The 17,178-nt window shown below is 44.2% G+C and overlaps 2 protein-coding genes across 3 annotated transcripts in view; both read left to right on the forward strand.

Annotated features, from left to right (window-relative positions):
* The window catches only part of DNAJC6 (DnaJ heat shock protein family (Hsp40) member C6), a 35,951-nt gene extending 27,554 nt beyond the window's left edge, over window positions 1-8,397 (forward strand). For both annotated transcript variants that reach the window (XM_035333800.1, XM_035333801.1), the window contains exons 14-19: window positions 270-338; window positions 1,060-1,194; window positions 2,696-2,956; window positions 3,311-3,456; window positions 5,423-5,599; window positions 6,161-8,397. In XM_035333800.1, coding sequence (XP_035189691.1) covers window positions 270-338; window positions 1,060-1,194; window positions 2,696-2,956; window positions 3,311-3,456; window positions 5,423-5,599; window positions 6,161-6,262 — 890 coding nt within the window. In that variant the 3' untranslated portion in view covers window positions 6,263-8,397. The remainder of the gene's footprint in view (window positions 1-269; window positions 339-1,059; window positions 1,195-2,695; window positions 2,957-3,310; window positions 3,457-5,422; window positions 5,600-6,160) is intronic.
* Window positions 8,398-9,137: 740 nt separating this feature from the next.
* On the forward strand, window positions 9,138-14,635 carry LEPROT. Its single transcript, XM_035333824.1, has 4 exons — window positions 9,138-9,282; window positions 9,408-9,483; window positions 9,982-10,168; window positions 11,432-14,635. Exons 1-4 carry the CDS (start codon window positions 9,267-9,269, stop codon window positions 11,546-11,548), a joined length of 396 nt encoding a protein of 131 aa, XP_035189715.1. The 5' UTR covers window positions 9,138-9,266; the 3' UTR covers window positions 11,549-14,635.
* Window positions 14,636-17,178: the final 2,543 nt, after the last annotated feature.

Genomic DNA, 17,178 nt, shown 5'->3' on the forward strand with positions numbered 1-17,178 from the left:
TTATATACAAAGCCTCTGGCCAAAGTTGCCATGAAATGAAGACTGTAAATCTGTCCTTCCCCGCTTACCTCTGTATTGTCTGCGATCAGAAACAAATTGCAAATATATAATGTCCTTTGTGGGGCAGAAGTTCACTCCAATTAGCAAATGGTAAATGGACACAGCCCTGTACTCTCTCTCTTGTTCCTAGCCCCCTACTCTTCCTAGGTGCTGGATTGTGTTGTTTTTGCTGTATTGCCTTGAGATATTTATACAGTCATTCTGCTTAGCTTCTAGCACACCGACGGTTTCCATACAACCAGATGTTTCAGGCGGTTGGGACTGGCCCAGCAAACCAGGTATGTGTCAGAAGAACCTAAGGACACTTCAGAAACCCTTACTGAACCCTGAGAGAGGAGAGGCAGGTGCAAGGTGCTACCAGTGACTACAGACAATGAGTTACCACTTTCTGCTGCTTAGCACATTGATTAATACAGCAAAGCTTGGATCAGGATTTTAGTCTTGTCTGAACTGCCCCCATTTTCCTGGTCTTCCAGTCATCCATGTGTGTCTGGCTAGCGATTGCTAAACTTCTTCAAAAATCTGTGTTTCCTTCCTCAGAAGACCAGGGCCTGAGGTGGGACAGGTGCTAGGTGAGGGTGCGTGCAGTTGTGTTTTGTTAGGATGTGGAGCCACGAGAAGGACCTGGGAAATGCTGTACGTTCCTTGGATGATGCTAAATAATAGCATGATTCTTTTTACTCCTGGGAGAGTATGTGTGTCCTACCAAAACTTGCTTCCCGAAGGCTTCTACTTCTTAAAATATATCCATTTTTCATAATTACTCTGTCACTGCAGACAGTCTAGGGAATGTTCTTGTTGCTGAGCCTAATTGTGAGTGGGAGTGCAAGTAGTCTGGGCCAACGCTGAACTGAGAGTGCTTAGGAACCTGACAACAATATACTTAATTTTAACAGCAGTCTTGTAACATTATGTGACTGAGCACTGGTTAAGAGCTGCACTCAGCTAAAATAAGGATAAAAACTGACGTGTTTTTTTTTCCCCATTGCTTTCTTTAAGGTGGCCTAGGTGTGGGAAGCAGGTCAGCTGCCACCAGTCCTACAGGATCCCTCCACAGCACTCCTACTCATCATCCTAAACCTCAAACACTGGATCCATTTGCTGACCTGGGGACTCTTGGAGCAAGTTTAGCAGGTTTGCATCCCTTACAAAAAATGTTACCAGCTTCCTCTGTTTTAGAGAAATAAAATGAGCAACCTGATATGTGACAAAGAACTCTGGGGGTCTTCTCAGCCTAGCTGCATGCCAGTGCCACTTTCAGGCATTCCCTCCTGCCTAGGTTTTTAGCAAACCTGTGCTTTTATTGATGTTCCATCAAAAAAAAAAAAGTGCTAACAACCTGTTGGGACCTTGTAGGCTACACGGTTTGCAAAGCGAAGCCTCTGTCTCAGCAGCATCCTTAAACAAAAACTCTTGATACTGATGAGTTTAACTCCAACTGCAGAACTGTTGCTGCAGACCTTGGAGCAGTGCCTGGGAACAGATAGTGGCTCTCCAAAGCTACTGGGGTCCTTGAGGAAATATTTTGTCCTTCTAGCCTTGACTCACTTTCCTCCTTTTCTGAGCAAACCTGTGGAACCTCAATTACCAGCCTCCAATTTGCAGTACTATCGGAAGGTGGAGTCCAAATCCATTTTCATTTGCACCTGGCCACAAAGGACTGTTTACTTGACCCTTAGACAAGCATTTTCGCCTTGTTTTATCTCACAGAACTATCAGCAAACCCTCAGCCCCAACGTTTAAAAAGTCAATTTTGACAAATGATTTAAGTTTTCCTTAAAACCCAGCATGTCAGTCTCTCTGACTCTGGTAAATAGATTTTTCTTCCCTTTTTCACTGCCCTCAGCTCTTCGCAAGCCATTGTGGTTTTATCTGATGTTTGTTTTCTCCTTTGCGTCAGTACCAGCATGGTTCTGGAGTTAGGTTTCCCAGTTCCCTCTGCTGGATCACCAGCTGCTCTGCAGGAGCAAAATAAAAAGAATGCCAAGACTCATGTCAGAGCGGTTGAGGTGCTTTTAAAGCACATATTCTGTAGCAAAGCTATGGAGTTCAAAAACAAATGACTTGGCTTGCACAGGATATTTAACCACATTTTTGTTGTTCGTAACTAAGTCAAAAGCACTTGACCCACTTTCCATGGCATGTTCCAGAGCTCGAAGTTAAGTGTGGAGATCAGTCTCAAATAATAAATTGTCAGCACTAAGTATCAGCAGAAACTAAATCAGAGAACCATCCCCTAAAGTAACAAGGTGCTGAAACACACACCTCTGTGGGATAAGACCACAGCAGCACAGCGTGAGGAGATACTATATCAGCGTGTCAACTTGTTGGTGCCACTATAACACAGCAGCTGCGTTCCCAGCTAGCCGCGTGCCATGTCCCTGCTTTTCCCCAGTAAGCTGCTGCTCTGATTTCACTGCGAGCTCCAAAGGCGGGTGCTGTCTCTTGAGCAATTTGCAGAGCAGTGGCAGGAAAGTTGCAGGGCTTTGCATGATGTTGCGAAAGTACGTTTGTGGCAGAGCTGAAAGTGGAAGCCAGCTGCCTGGGGGATTTTGTTTAGGTTCCCTTTTCGGAAAGTGAGTCATTGCCCTGTTTTCTAATGCACGCCGTCACTCCTTTTCCCCTTACCGCGCAGGTGGGCCTTCGTTTGCCAGTAAACCAACCACACCGACAGGCATGGGCGGAGGATTCCCCCCCTCGCCGCAGAAGCCCTCTCCCCAGCCCATGGGCGGCAGCAGTTGGCAGCAAGGAGCTGGCTACGGCTGGCAGCAGGCGCAGCCCAAAGCCCAGCCAAGCATGCCTCATGCCTCTCCCCAGAACAAGCCCAATTACAACGTGAGTTTCTCAGCAATGCCGGGAACACAAAGCGAACGTGGAAAAGGACCAGCTAATGCTGGTAAGCATTTCAGAGTTCGGTGTCCGAAAGGTTGGCTCTTTGCAATACTGCTTTAATGCTCAGGCACCAAAACAGGCTGTAGCCTGGCGAGCAAGTCATGCTGATCATTTGATATATGAAGTTCAACACTAGTTGTCCTGTCCTAGACTCTACAGCATGCTAATACATGGAAAATCCTGGATTAAAATGGGTGAAGATGATAATTCTAAAGTAGCATTAGCTTATACCTCTTTTGTGAGAACCTACATATATTCATCAGCACTCTGAGACTGGTAGAGTGTGTGGGGGGTGACTTGGGTGGAAAAGCTGTGTTAAATAAACCTGCATTGTGAGAACAACTTCTTGCTTTTCAAGATTCAAAACCAAAAGTGTCTGCAGATTTCGAAGATCTATTATCTGGTCAAGGTTTTAATGCCCACAAGGACAAGAAGGGGCCCAAAACAATAGCTGAGATGAGAAAGGAAGAAATGGCTAAGGAAATGGACCCTGAAAAACTAAAAGTAAGCAACATTCTTGTTTATGCTTTTAGTCATTCAATTTGTCTTTCACTCTCATCATGCTGGAGGCTGCTTAAACACCGCTCCAGAAAGGTGGAGGGGGGCAGTCAGTCACTGGCCTTACTGCATGTGAGGGGCAGCTGAGCAAATGGAAAGATCAGCTAGTGCCAGAAGCTGTGCTCCTGATTTAGCACTTAATCTAGTGCGCATCCTCCACGGCATTGCTGGATCGCAAGCACACGTGGTATCTCTCATCCTTGTTTTCCATAAGGTAGGTGTCTGAACTTGGTAGTGTCATGAACCGCTGTGCTTCCCGTTCGCATCCCAGGCAGCAATGTGATCAGGAAGCAGTCGGATACTGCAGGTATTGGAGAATATCTTAAAGAATCTCCCCTTTCTCATCAGAATGAGAGATGCCACCTAGAGAAAGGAGCGAGTTTTTTTCTAAAAATAACACCCTCTGTTCTGAAGTTTCTGCTTGTTCCTCTGGCTTGTTTGTAAGAAGCTAAGGTCTCCGCCTGTCCTTCTGCCAAACCCAGCTTTTGGCCAAATGAGGGACCTTGCCTCATAATGAGACTGCCTTGAGGCAGAACGTGAGAGCGTCCTGCTGTTTGTTCATAAAATACATTTTCACACCTTTCCTGGCGAGGTGAATATCCTTTGGAATGCAATTAAAACTCCAAGGATGCATTTCTGTCCTAAACGAGACGGTGGCAAACAACAGTGGCTTGCTCGGTTCATGGCTGCTGGTCTTCCACATTACTGCAGCTCTGATTAGCAGGCACAGCTGATTGAACTAAACCTTGGTCTCATTAATCTTGTCTACTTCGGAATTCTCTCATTTCTCCAGAATAAATTGCCAAACTGCAGGTCTATTATGAAGGGAAGGAAATTAATTCTGTCCCACTCTGCATTGGGAATATAAAGCCACAAATTATAATTACAGAAAGATACAGAACTGAGAGTGAAAGCCCAAAGCAAAAGCCAAGCAAACTTCTAGAAACCAGAAAATCAGAATGAGTGGGTATTATTATTTTTTCTTTAACCTTTTGGAAAGTCTTTAACATTTGGAAAGTGTGTGCCAGCAGCCATGCTGGACATTACCATCAGCCACTTGTAAATGAGCTGGACAGCAGTCAGGCCATCAGCTGGGCACACTTCTCTCAATTCATGAGCTATACAGCTTCAGCTATTCGTGTGGTACCACTTAATGTCTGCAATGTTTTCCCCTCAGCAAACTGCAGACTTACTGAAGCATGATTCTCCATTCCCAACACCATTCACTTTGCTCTGATGCATTTTATTTTGTTGAATCACTTCTTAAGCCTCAGAATCTATTTACAGTTTGGTTTTCATGTTTGCATCGCTGTCCTCCTCCCTTTCTGCGACTGTGGGCTAAAATGGCAACCACTAAGGGGGACTATGTCATCTGGGGAAGTGCTTTATTTGACTGCTGGGTTACAGATTTAAAAAAAAGAAAGGGCACGTGGAGAGAATTTGAGGCTTCTGACATAGAGTTTAAAAGGGTTTGCAATGAAGCCAATTTTCAGCATGGTCTTTTGTGCATGTCTAGAGTAAAGTCTTCTAAAGATGTGTATCCACAGCAGAGTTCCAGTCAAGTTTATTTTTAAGTATGCAATTAAGCTTGCCGAAGAGCTACACAGTTAAACATTTCATTTACTTCTGACTGTTCCATCTAATGATCGTTTGGAAGTGTTCTTAGCAGTGGACCAGCTCAGTAATTTTGGCAGAGGTGTTGGTCTAGGTGTGTCTTAGCTTTCAAGTGGTGACATAAAAATTAAAGAACAGATTGACAACTATCCTCAACAAATATCTCCCAAAGGCTTTCAAAGCTTAGGAAGAGATATGAGATGCTCCTTGGAGTCATTGCTTTTCAAATGTGGAAAGCTTTTTCCTACTGGAATATCTAATGTAAGGCATAAATTGAGATTTATGTTCTTCTCTTCAGGTCCTGGAATGGATTGAAGGGAAGGAGAGAAATATACGAGCGCTGCTGTCCACAATGCACACTGTCTTGTGGGCAGGGGAAACCAAGTGGAAGCCTGTCAGTATGGCAGATCTGGTAACGCCAGAGCAAGTGAAGAAGGTCTATCGGCGGGCAGTGCTTGTCGTTCATCCCGACAAGGTAAGATTTGCCTAGTTCCCACTGTTCAGAAATGGTCACCGTCCTCAAAAAATAAGGTTAATTATAAAGTGTTAAATGTGGTTGAATAATTAATTGGTACAAACAGGTTTGTAAACATTCTAGTTCAAGATTTTTTCAAGATTTAAAGGTGAGAACTGCAATTGTGTCCGGTCCCTGGTCTGTGCAGAGAGGGTGGCAGGGATACTGCTTTTATCAAGGAATTGTGTCAAGTGGCTGCTCTCCCCCTTCAGTGCAGGTAAAATGCCTCTTGCAAAGCTTAGATTAAAGCTTTTTACCCCTCTTGGGACTGCATTGCTTTACTCTGTCACATCTGGGGGGGGCTATCAGCTCTGAGGAGCAAAAGAGCTGGAGAGCTAAGAAACTTTTTAAGCTATAAACAAGGCAAGCAGCCCTCAGCTGTAGTTTTTTCTTGTCAAAGAAAAAATGAAAACAATTTATGGAAAGTGAACGATAGCTGCTTGAGAATCTAACGGCACAGAGGTCTGCTTCTGGTAGTTTTACCTGGTAAATGTGATATCTCTGTTTCTGTTTTTGTTCTAGGCCACTGGGCAGCCATATGAACAATATGCAAAGATGATATTTATGGAGCTAAATGATGCCTGGTCAGAATTTGAAAACCAAGGACAAAAACCCTTGTATTAGATACGTTCTCGGTCTCCACTACAGACCTGTGCTACTGCTTGTATAGTCTCTTGTCACAAATGTCACAGATCAACCAAACTCTGGCTGGAAATTCAGCAGTTTCAGAAAACTAAGAGCCTAATACTTATCATGAAGAATAAGAGAAAGGTTTCCTTATACTTGTTTCAAGAATCCTGAGCTCAAAGGAACTCTAGCCACCTGGCTTGCCATATGGGAGCCAAGGGGCTACAGTTACTTGTAACTTTTTTTTTTCCCCCTTTGGGTTCTGGTGGGGTGAGAGAGAACACATTCTGGGAAAAGGTGGAATTGTTCTGTCTCTGACACACTGTATCTGGTGAATTTCCTACTTTTTTGTGTGTGTGCAAAATGTGAGATGGCAACACTTCACTTGAGTTCTATAACTGGTGGTGAAGCCCAGACTTCGATGTACTTTCTTCCTAGGTTTGGATCAACCTTTATCAAATGTAAGTGCTCAGATGTGGTTTAGGCACATTTCTAAGAGTCACCATTTGCTGCTTAATTGCTCGTGTAGTATAGTATGTCTGAGCAGAGACAAAGCCGAAGCCTGGGTTGATCAGTGTGGCAGCTTACTGCTGCTTTACGCATTAATACTGTACTTCACCTCACAGTCCAGCAGTGAAACGTATGGAACAAACTCCTCAGCAAGTGTCTTTAAAGCAAACAACAAGTAATTGATGTTAAACTGCACCTCGTTGGCTTGTTAAACAGCAGTTCTGGGGGAATAATGAACTGGGGGGAAGGGTGGTTCCACAGTTGTAAAAAGGGAAGAATGAGCACCGTATTTCCCATGAAGTTCTCATCAGTAGGTTGAAAGCATCAAACAAAATAAATATCAACAAGCTAAAACTCTGCTGAAAAGTTTTAGAAACTTCCTAGACTATAGGTAACACTTCCCCTCCTGATCATTCAGAAGATTTTCTCCAGCCCACTTGCATCACCTCTGTGCATTTATCAGCCCCAGACCATTTGGCAAAGGCTCTTGGCAGAATGCAACCCATTGCAATTTCACTTTCAGACCGCGGTGTACAAGCTGTCATGTACACAGCTGTGGGCCAGGTCTGATTTTTGAGGTACATACAATGCAAATTGATTATGTTAGAAGTTTGTTTTGGACCAAAGCAATAATATCACAATGAAATATCTTGCTGAAGCATCTTTCCTGGTTAAAAAAAGCAAATTATGCTCCTCACCCCAAATCTGACTTTCTCCTTTTCTAGAATCACGAAAGCTAGCAGTTCATTTACCAACAAATTGTATCTGTATTTGAGCTTTGAGAAGGCAGGAATATTGAGAAGATAGGCAGGAAATCATTTGTATTTACTGCTTGAGGAACAGGTTGCCATCTGATGTGAGTCTTTAAAGCTGGTGGTTTTTAAAGACAATCCACTTGTTGTTGCACTTAAATTTTCAAGTGGCAAAACTTTTACTGCAAAGACAGTGTGTCAAAGTACATTGCTTTCTGTATAAAAGTCATCCTTTTGTTGTATCGGTCCATTATTTACTACCATTAATTGAAAATGTGAAACCAACACATAGGTCTCCTTTTATATAAAGGACCTTAAGATACTAGTAACAAACTGGATGTTATTTATTAATGTTTTGATCCAGTATGTGCTTGTCTTATTTAAAGAGATATCTGGAATGTGAATTATGTTCCTGTGATTTGTTGGTTTGTTTCTCATTCACATTTGTAGATATTGTGACCTATGCCTATATAATAAAAAGAATCTCATTACTATAATGTACTTTTTTTTTAATAATGAGAACTACATTAGCTTTGTATCAAGTTTGTCATGGCAAACAACTCTGAATACTCATGTTCACCAAGTCCAAATCCATCATTAAACTTTATCTACCAAAAGAAAACTTACCCCACTTAAACTTTGATTACTTCATCCCTGATGTTTTTATGGATGCATGAAAGTATTAGGACGTATGTATATCAAGATAATTAACTAAAAAAAAATTCTTGTCATATCTGGTAGTGACAGAGGTTATCAATGTTCAGGTTTACCGTTTGACTAAATTATTGTAATTTTTGTAAATACAGTATATACTCAATGAAATTGTGACTGGTCTAAAACATTTGTATATACATTAAAAGCTCAAATTAACATTCCAGTATGTTTTGTGCTTGTGGGCGGGGAATTCGGCCGTCCTGCTTCCAACACAGCTCAGGGTAACTTCTCTGTAAGTGCTGGATAAGCAAAAAATCTGAGTATATTGAAGGTCCCAAATCTGTTTATGTTAGCAGGAGCTGTACCAAGATGTAAATTTGTATTAAATTTCCTGGGTTTTATTTTTTTGGAAATAACTTGTCTGTAGCAGACCAGTTAAGGAATGAGGTGATAGCCCAAGATGGGGCTATCTAAAGAAAATCTCACATGGGAGGCGGGTCGTAAGGGCTTTGCAAAAATGGTTACTTCAGAAAGGTGGCTTTTGTGCCAAAGCTTCACCTTCGTATGATGGGGTGCCAAAACCCTTAATGCTTGAAGAAGCCTGCCCTAAAAGCGACGTGCCCGTCGTGGCAGAACTGGGAGTGAGCTGGGGGCTCCTGTCACGGGTGGAGGCTGCTGGGGGACGCACAAAGAGACAAGCAGGTAGCCGGGCCCAGTTTGGGGCGAGAAAAGGGGTTTTGGAGGGGGCTGCGTGAAGCGGTGCTTGTGTGCTTGAGCCGTGCCTGGGCACCTCACACACACCGCGCTGCGCCTCAGCCGCCTCAGCGCCTGACAGGAGCTGGCGCAGCACCGCCCCGTTACCATGGCGACGGGCAGCTCGCGGGCCGCCCCTTCCCGCCTCCCGCCCCTTAAAGGGCCCGCAGCTCCTTTCCCGAGCCGGGCCGGCGTAGCGCGGGGATCTCCTCCGGGTCGCCGCCGGCCCTTTAAGGCGGCCGCTGACGTGCCGGGGACGGGCGGGGCGCCGGCAGGCGGAAGTGGCGGGCGCCACCTCAGCGGGGCCGCGGAGCTGGGCGCCGGCCGGGAACATGGCGGGCATCAAAGGTACCGGGCCCCCCCTCCCCAGCACCCCTGAGGGAGCGGCGGGGCCCCTCTCCCCGTAACCGCCGGTAATTAACCGTAACTAACCGTAACCAACCGTAACTAACCGCCGCCTTGTGCCCTTGCAGCTCTCGTGGGGCTGTCGTTCAGCGGAGCCATCGGGCTGACCTTCCTCATGCTGGGCTGCGCCCTGGAGTACTACGGGTGAGCCGCTCCTTCCCTCACGGCCTCATTATTATTATTATAATTATTTAGACACCCCCCTCTGGGCTTCTCACAGCCCATGTGGAGCCAGTGGGAGCACTCGCGGGGTGCGTGTACCAGGGTGTGACTTCGCGGCTGGCTCGGTTTTGGGCTAAAATCCCTCAGGTTTGGGAAAGCTGCTGCTGCGTCCCGTCCTGCGTCTCCTCTGGGACTGTGTTTTCCCTGAGGTGGTGGCCCGAGCTGAGTCACTGAGGTGGTGCAAACACACATAAGTGAGTTTTAGGGCGTGACGGGGAGGCTCTTGCCCTGCGTGAGGGCAGGGCAGGTGGGGGGCCCTTCTGACAAAAGTTTTTGCTTAAATCGCTTTTTTAAAAACAATTTTCCCAACCACAAAGTCGGGCGGCAGCTACTGCCGTCACTTGTTCTAAACACAACGTACTTCCCATTAAAGCACGCACCTAAACTGACAACGGATCTCTTCTTCTCCCTCCTCCCCAGCGTGTACTGGCCTATGTTTGTCTTAATTTTTTACTTCATCTGCCCCATTCCCCACTTCATCGCGAAAAGAGTGAGTGACGACAGCGACGCGGCCAGCAGTGCCTGCAGGGAGCTGGCGTATTTCTTCACCACTGGAATTGTCGTCTCCGCCTTCGGGTTTCCCATAATCCTGGCACGGGTCGAAGCGGTGAGTTCGGCTACTTATCTTGTAAGAAACCAGTTATTGAGTATAATCCTGAAGTGTGCCCTTGTTTCTTTCGAAGCCAGGTGAGCCGCTTTTGTTGGTAAATCCCTACAATAATTTCTTCGTGGTGATGTTTCTAGGTTTTCATGAAAACTATCACTCTGCTGCAACCTGTGTCTGTGCAGCTTTTTGACCTGAACAAATGACGTACATGACTAAAACGTTTTTAGATGTTTTCTTCTAGCTTTGCTGTGGTCCACTGCAAGATATTGCCTCCTCCTTCATCTCATGCCTTTCTCTGTCATCAGCTTTTCCAGTGCTTCTTACACCCCCTTCCTTCTTTTTATCTCGGAATGTCTGCTTTGTCCATCTAGGATGCTGAAAACCTGCTGACTGCAGCACATTATCAGTTATAAGATAAAAGGCCAGACTGCCAGAACTGCCCTCCTGGTTTTCGGAGCATTTCTCAAGCTCACGCTTTGTCCTCTCAAAGTCTGAGGAAATTCTGCTAACTTCTTTGCTTTGCTTTATGAACTGCTCTTCAGTGGTGAGATTTTGGTCACCTTTATTTCCAAGGCAAAGAACTCTTCTGTCCTGTCTCCCAAACTGCCTAATGAGATTCTTGTATTTGTGTGTGTTTTTTCCCCCCCTTCGGTTTTTCAGTTTGCCTGAAGCTCTGTCTGCTTCGTTTTAATTTATTTTTAACGCACAATTTCCCAACGCTACGTTTTTGTTCAGTTGTGGACCTGACAACAGGCAGAACCAGAAGTGACCACGAGGGGGAAGCCTAATTCAGAGCTGTATCTTTTAAGAATAAATGTAAATTTAAATTTAAGAGTAAATGTTGTTGGTTGCAGAAAGCTGTTTCCCTCTAAGGCCCTGTGCTGTTTTCCGTGCTTGCTCCTGGCATTTAATGGAAAGCCTGTCCTTTGTTGCTGTACATAACACTTTAAAGAGAACACTAATCTAGCTGGGTTTTTCCATGACTTAGGAATGTTTTAGTGACTAGAATGGCACTACTGGTCTAGTTTTGGTCTAGAATGGCACTACTAGTCTGTCTGTTAAAGTCTTACGTTAATAATGAGTAGTTGCTAATTAAGTAATTAGTAGCATAAATTGAAGTATTTATAGTTTTTTTTTTTTTTCTCTTCATGCTTTTAGCACCTTTCTGTAGTATTTCATTTAGTTTATCTAATGCACGTAATTAACTGGCCTGTACCTGTCCTGTAAGAACTGCTTTGATTGTTTCATTTCCTTGCTTTTCAGATCAAATGGGGAGCCTGTGGCCTGGTGCTGGCTGGCAATGCAGTCATTTTCCTCACTATCTTAGGCTTTTTTCTTGTGTTTGGTAGAGGAGATGACTTCAGCTGGGAGCAGTGGTAGGACCTCACCCCGACGCTGGTAACGTTTTGCAGCGTACATCACCGCGTGTGGCCTCTGTGCGTGTATCTGTGTATGTACTGCAACACACGTACGTGTGCGCGCCGAGGCAGACGTGTGTGTGCATATGCATCTAACCTCGTTTTTCATTATCAGATCATAACATGCTTTTTACAATGTGTCAGCCAAGGGGGAAGGGCCTTTGTGACAGCTCTTAACGTGTTCAGTAAATGTTGGCATCACCCTTGCAAATTTGTCCACAAAGAAGTTTGCAAAACAAACTGTTTTACTCATTTTGTCAGTATATATGCATTAATTTCTGCGCTAACCAGAGATCGTTGTATGAGATGTTGGTCAGCAGGTCTGTGGTTTGTTATTTTTAACCACGTAGTCCAGATAGGTCAATAGAAAGATGATCGTACTTACTGTTGTTCAACTTGATTGCCTTTCTGCTTTGATTATGGATAAATGAGTACTTGCTCTCCATTTGAGTAATTGTTATTCTAGTTGGTTTTCCTGATACCAAAAAAACAAACACAAGTTATGCAAACTCTTTTATTGCCTAATGGAAAAAAAAAAGAAAAGAAAAAAATGGTTAAAAATCCTCCCTGCCATTTATGGTGTTCATTTATAAACTACTTTTTTTCTTCCTCTAAAGATACCCTTGATTTGTCCCTCTTCAACTTAATGACTGTAGATGTATTCTGGGAATAATCTAACGTATGTTAATGCTCAGAGCTGACATTACTTCTCTCGAAGGTTCTCGTTGCTTTTAAAACATACTTACTCGAACTACTTTTCTTGTCTGTAAGAGAAGATCATTATATTAAAACTATATTTTTCTGATGGCATTATCTTACTCAACATTCACATAAAGTTTACATTTATAAGTGAGATTGTTACTATTTTGTCTTGCTGAGTCCTTTGCATTCTGGAAGCACGTAACTTTATACAAATGCATTCTGATACAACCCTGACTCCGGAAGACTTCTCAGTAGTCTACCAAGGGATGAAAGCAGAGACACGTTAGTTTATTATTCCGTAGGAAAATGGACGTAAGGAGATTCCTGTTCTGTGAAGTAAGAAACTGAATTCCCACGTGGGGTATGTTTTACTGTCGAGTTCTTTAGATTAGCAGATCGCAAGTGAGTGTTTTATAATCCGTGTTAGCTCTCAGCTGACTGCTGTCACCCAGCACTAACTGTAAGGGACCTTGTGCAAAGAGGCAACAGAATCAACCCTACGAGATGTGGCGGCTTCACTGATGCCATGGCTTCTGCCTCCTAAATTGTATGGAACTGCTTAGGCTGCTCTCCAAACTCCCTCATTACTGGCGTACTGCAAAACGGAGTCCTGTGGATTGCTGCACAGAGCAAAGCTTAACAGATTAACGAATGTTACGTGCGCACTCTGATACTTGGTCTTTTGTTCATGCTCAGGGCCCTAGGAAAACAAAAAACAAAACCAGTATAGAAGTCATTCTGGGGACCAAGTAAGTAGTATCTATCACTCAGCAGGAATGTGGAGTGTCGTGTTTCAGGAAGGTAAATAATTCTATTTGATTAGATAGAAAGCTGTTAATTACATGCTTTAAATGCAAGCTTCAGGAGGGTATAAGGTCAACTCTTCAGTGCTGAGGAATGCTGCATAGCTCTAGGTTATACTGAAGTGTGCCTTAAGCTGTCATTCTTGTAAAAGAAGAGTTAATATCAGAGGACAAGGTTTTGTTTTTTTTCTTCTGAATGTTAATGCTTCCTCACAGATGAAGCAGGAACATGCCTGTAAGGATGCTGGGTGCAAACAAGTTGTCCGCCAGTTTCTTCTTCCTGACTTAAGTGAAATCTGTGTCCTACTGATCTGTAAAGTACTGTTGGGGAAACTATTGGCTCTAGTTATGAGCTGAGTCGTTGAGAACAAACATAGTTTCTACGTAGAGGTCCTGCTTTCATTTTTGAAGGAGTCGCTTTTTTCCCCTAAATCGCGGCATTTTTCATTCAAGTCGGTGAAGTGAAACGATGACAGTAATACCCAAATGAAGTGCCTGTCCTACACAAACCTGAAGTCACTGCGAATCATTCCACTGAACTCCTGTTAAAATACCTGCGCTTGCAGTGGGTTCCTGAGTATTTTCACTCCTCAGAATTTATGGACCGACGGCTGCGATAGAACTACAGAACTATTCAGTTACCACCGAAATTCTGCTTTTGAGAGCGTGGAGTAAAAACCAGCTGACGTGAATTTGTCTCTACGTTAGAGAACAGTTGTTGAGGAATCTGTTCTACATCTGTTAGCGGTGTGTGTGGCAGCTACAGGCAGCGAGCGTGTGACAATCTGAAGGGAAAAGGAGGACTAGAAGCAGTAGTACGTGGTTAGGGAGGGGTTGCTCTGACAAATGATGCTGTTGTACTGTATTTACTTTGGATATTACTGTGGTTGGTGGGTACCTCATGAAATGGCAGGTAGATACTGAATGAAGAAAGCGACCGCTTCTCTTTTGATGCAGCTACGTGCACTAACACTTAATGTGAACTTCATGCAGATTTCACCGTGGACTTCTGTTTTAAATTGTTTAACTTTTAAAATTAATTTTAACAATGTTTAAACCACGGAATTCTTCCTTGAGCTCTTTAGAAGTAAATTTCCTTGAACGAGTTTTCAATGTCAATTTCAGGGTAAAAAAATTCAGTGCTAGCTTCACTCACTGACAAACCTGGTGCTCTGATGGCCAGTACTGGGCACACCGTCACTATCTACCAGTAGCAATTTCCTGTGGTTTCTCTGAAATTGTTTTCATACGTGGAAGTGAATGTTATGTATCCAAAGTGCCTTAATTACAATACTGTGCTGATTTTGCGAATGCTTATACATGGAAAATCATTATTTCATAAACAGCTGAAAATCTGTTATTGCATTTTTAAAAAGCCTCCTTGTCAATTAATCACATTTCCTGTAATTCAGAATGCAGCGCAGCCTTTGTAACTTTTGTAAACACTATTCTTATTTTTCTGTGATCGCCAGGTTCTTGAGATGAAGTATTAAGACACATCCTACTTTTCTTTTTGTTTTGTCTAATAAAACCGAGTAAACATACCCGATGCTTAAGTCCTTGTCTTTATTATATTTCAAGAGCTGACAGAAGACTCCTCTGTAAGAGGAAGGATGAGAGGAACAACATACCCAGTGCTTTCCTAATGGTACTGCAGCGGTCAGACATGGCCACGGTGGGGAAGTTAATGAGCTCTTCAAATACCTCCTGTACCGGTGATGACGTTTCTTAATGGGCGAAATAGGGTCTTTGAGTGGGTTCTGTGACAGTTCAGTTGTTACCACGCTGCATTTTGAGAATCACCAGCAAGGTCAGGTTGGTACAGCTGAGCTGGTTTTGGTACAAGTAGAAAGCAAAATGGGTATAGAAACTGAAGTGCCAAAGAGGATGCATGTCCAGGGAAAGTAGTTGTACCTCTGCTAACGTCTTGTCTTTCAGTGGTGCAATGTTTGTCCAGTTCAGGGAAATCCTAATTCCCAAATCCCTGTTCTCATACAGACATTTCTGTGGCTTTTAGAAGCTTTGAGCCATCCAGAAACTGAGAATCCTTCTGTATTATCTCACTGGACCTTCACAGGACTTTACGAGAAATGAATACAACAAGCACTGACCATCAGCAACAGTCCTTTAGTTCAGTGTGGTTTTCAGCTTCACAAAAGCTGATTACTTCTATTTGAGAACCAATTCTAGCTGGTATAAACTTCATTATTTCCCTTCCCCACCACGCTGAGGAGAAAAATCCGATTCCTGTGCCATACCTTGTCTGGACAGCACGGTTATCGGTATTCCTGGGTCACTCAGCTTTATGAAAGGACCGTATTCGGTATCGATTCCTTCTCTTGCCAGCAGGATGTTTTTAGTACACACATTTCCATGTACCAAGTCCTTATCCTCCTGCAGGAAGGTAGGAAAAGAAAACGGTGAGTGCAGTGAGCTAGCAATGCCCAGCAAGTGCTCTAACACACCCGCAGCATGGGGGGGTCACTGTAGAATACTCCAAGCTGAAATCCAAAAATGCAGCTTGGGAGAAATTATCCTAGAGAAAAACAGGGAAAGGAGAAGTAGGAACATGCTGTTCACACTTAAGCGTTTGTAGATATAATACATTTTACTGCTGGCAGTTTCTGTTCATCGCTGCCAGAGTCCCTCAGCATCGTTCCATATCAGCCTTTTCTCTCGAAGTTTTGCTGTGTTGGGAAGGTGATGGAGCAGGGCAGCTGCTGCTTGTCTGAAGGAAACGGCAAGTCCTTGAGTCACTGCCTGAGTTGTTTTAACAGGAGGTAACTGAAAGGAACTGGCTGCCCTGGCTGCAGGTTGCCTCCTGCATGTGGCAGACTGCTGGGTAGTTCTGCTTTTAGCTTTTGCACAAGGCCACCCTCGTCCCATCTGTCCCATCTCGGGGGTCTTTTCCAAATGTAATGATTCTGTGTCTCGGTGACTTGCACCTTACAGAAGGAGAGGTTCTACGAGGGGCATTTTGTGCTGGCAACACCATCATGCAAGGAACTGGCGGACCTGATGAAACAGTGCATGAACTACGATCCCCATCAGAGACCCTTCTTCAGAGCAATCATGAGAGACATCAACAAACTGGAGGAGCAAAGTAAGGCTTGGTTTTGCTTCTTGGCTGAAGGGTTGGATAAAAAAGGCCGGCTTTGGCTAAGTTGGACACCTTACAGCAGCATTGTTGCATGGTGACAGTATCATAGAATATCCCGAGTTGGAAGGGACCCACAAGGATCCTCGAGCCCAACTCGACGATGCAGCTTCATGCCATTCCCTCAGGTCTCGTTGCTAGTCACCAGAGAGAAGAGATCCTGTTACTTGAAATCCTGTTTCTCTACATACCACCGATTCTAAATCCTATCTTATCTATACAGCAGCTTCTATAAAATCAGTCAACACGACTTTCATAGATGTTCCATTTTTGTCTAAGTAAAAACATTTATTTTTTATAAAAGCCCACAGATCTCAGCAGCAAGTACCACACAAGTCTTCACAATGTGGCAGTGGGTAGTACCTGCAGGATTTGATTCTCTTTGAACCTTTGCTGAGCGGCTGATCTTCAAACCGATCTTACAGCTACCGAATTGCCCTCCCCAGAATTACAAGTGGCTGTTGATTGTTATTATCCTTTTCGTTTACTTCATTTTCCTTGATTTCATTTAACCGTTTCTTCTCTTCAGCGGGCACCAGGCCTGCTGATGCCACGGCCATGTCCCAGGGGACAGAAGGTTGGCGGAGGCCGTGTCACAGGACGGAACCTGTGATGCGGCAGCCCTGGCGGCTATAAAAGGGCTGCAGCAGGCCAGTCTGGCCAGTCTGCCAGAGGAGCAACCAGATGAGTGGGGGCTGAGAAGGCAGAGGAAGAGGTCCTCCGTGCCAACGGAGGGCGGCTGCTCCTCTTCAGCTGTTTCTTCTGCCTTATTTTTGCAGATAGAATCCTGGGAAAGGACAGAGCAGGACCACGGCTACAGCGCTCTTCCACCACTCCCCTGGAGACGGCTCAAGCTTTTACAGGAGAGATCCCTGCAATCCACGGCCACAAGGTAAGGAAGCTCAACTCCCAGTCCCTTCCCACCCTGTG

The sequence above is a fragment of the Oxyura jamaicensis genome, chromosome 8, assembly GCF_011077185.1.
Source record: "Oxyura jamaicensis isolate SHBP4307 breed ruddy duck chromosome 8, BPBGC_Ojam_1.0, whole genome shotgun sequence".
NCBI lineage: Eukaryota > Metazoa > Chordata > Aves > Anseriformes > Anatidae > Oxyura > Oxyura jamaicensis.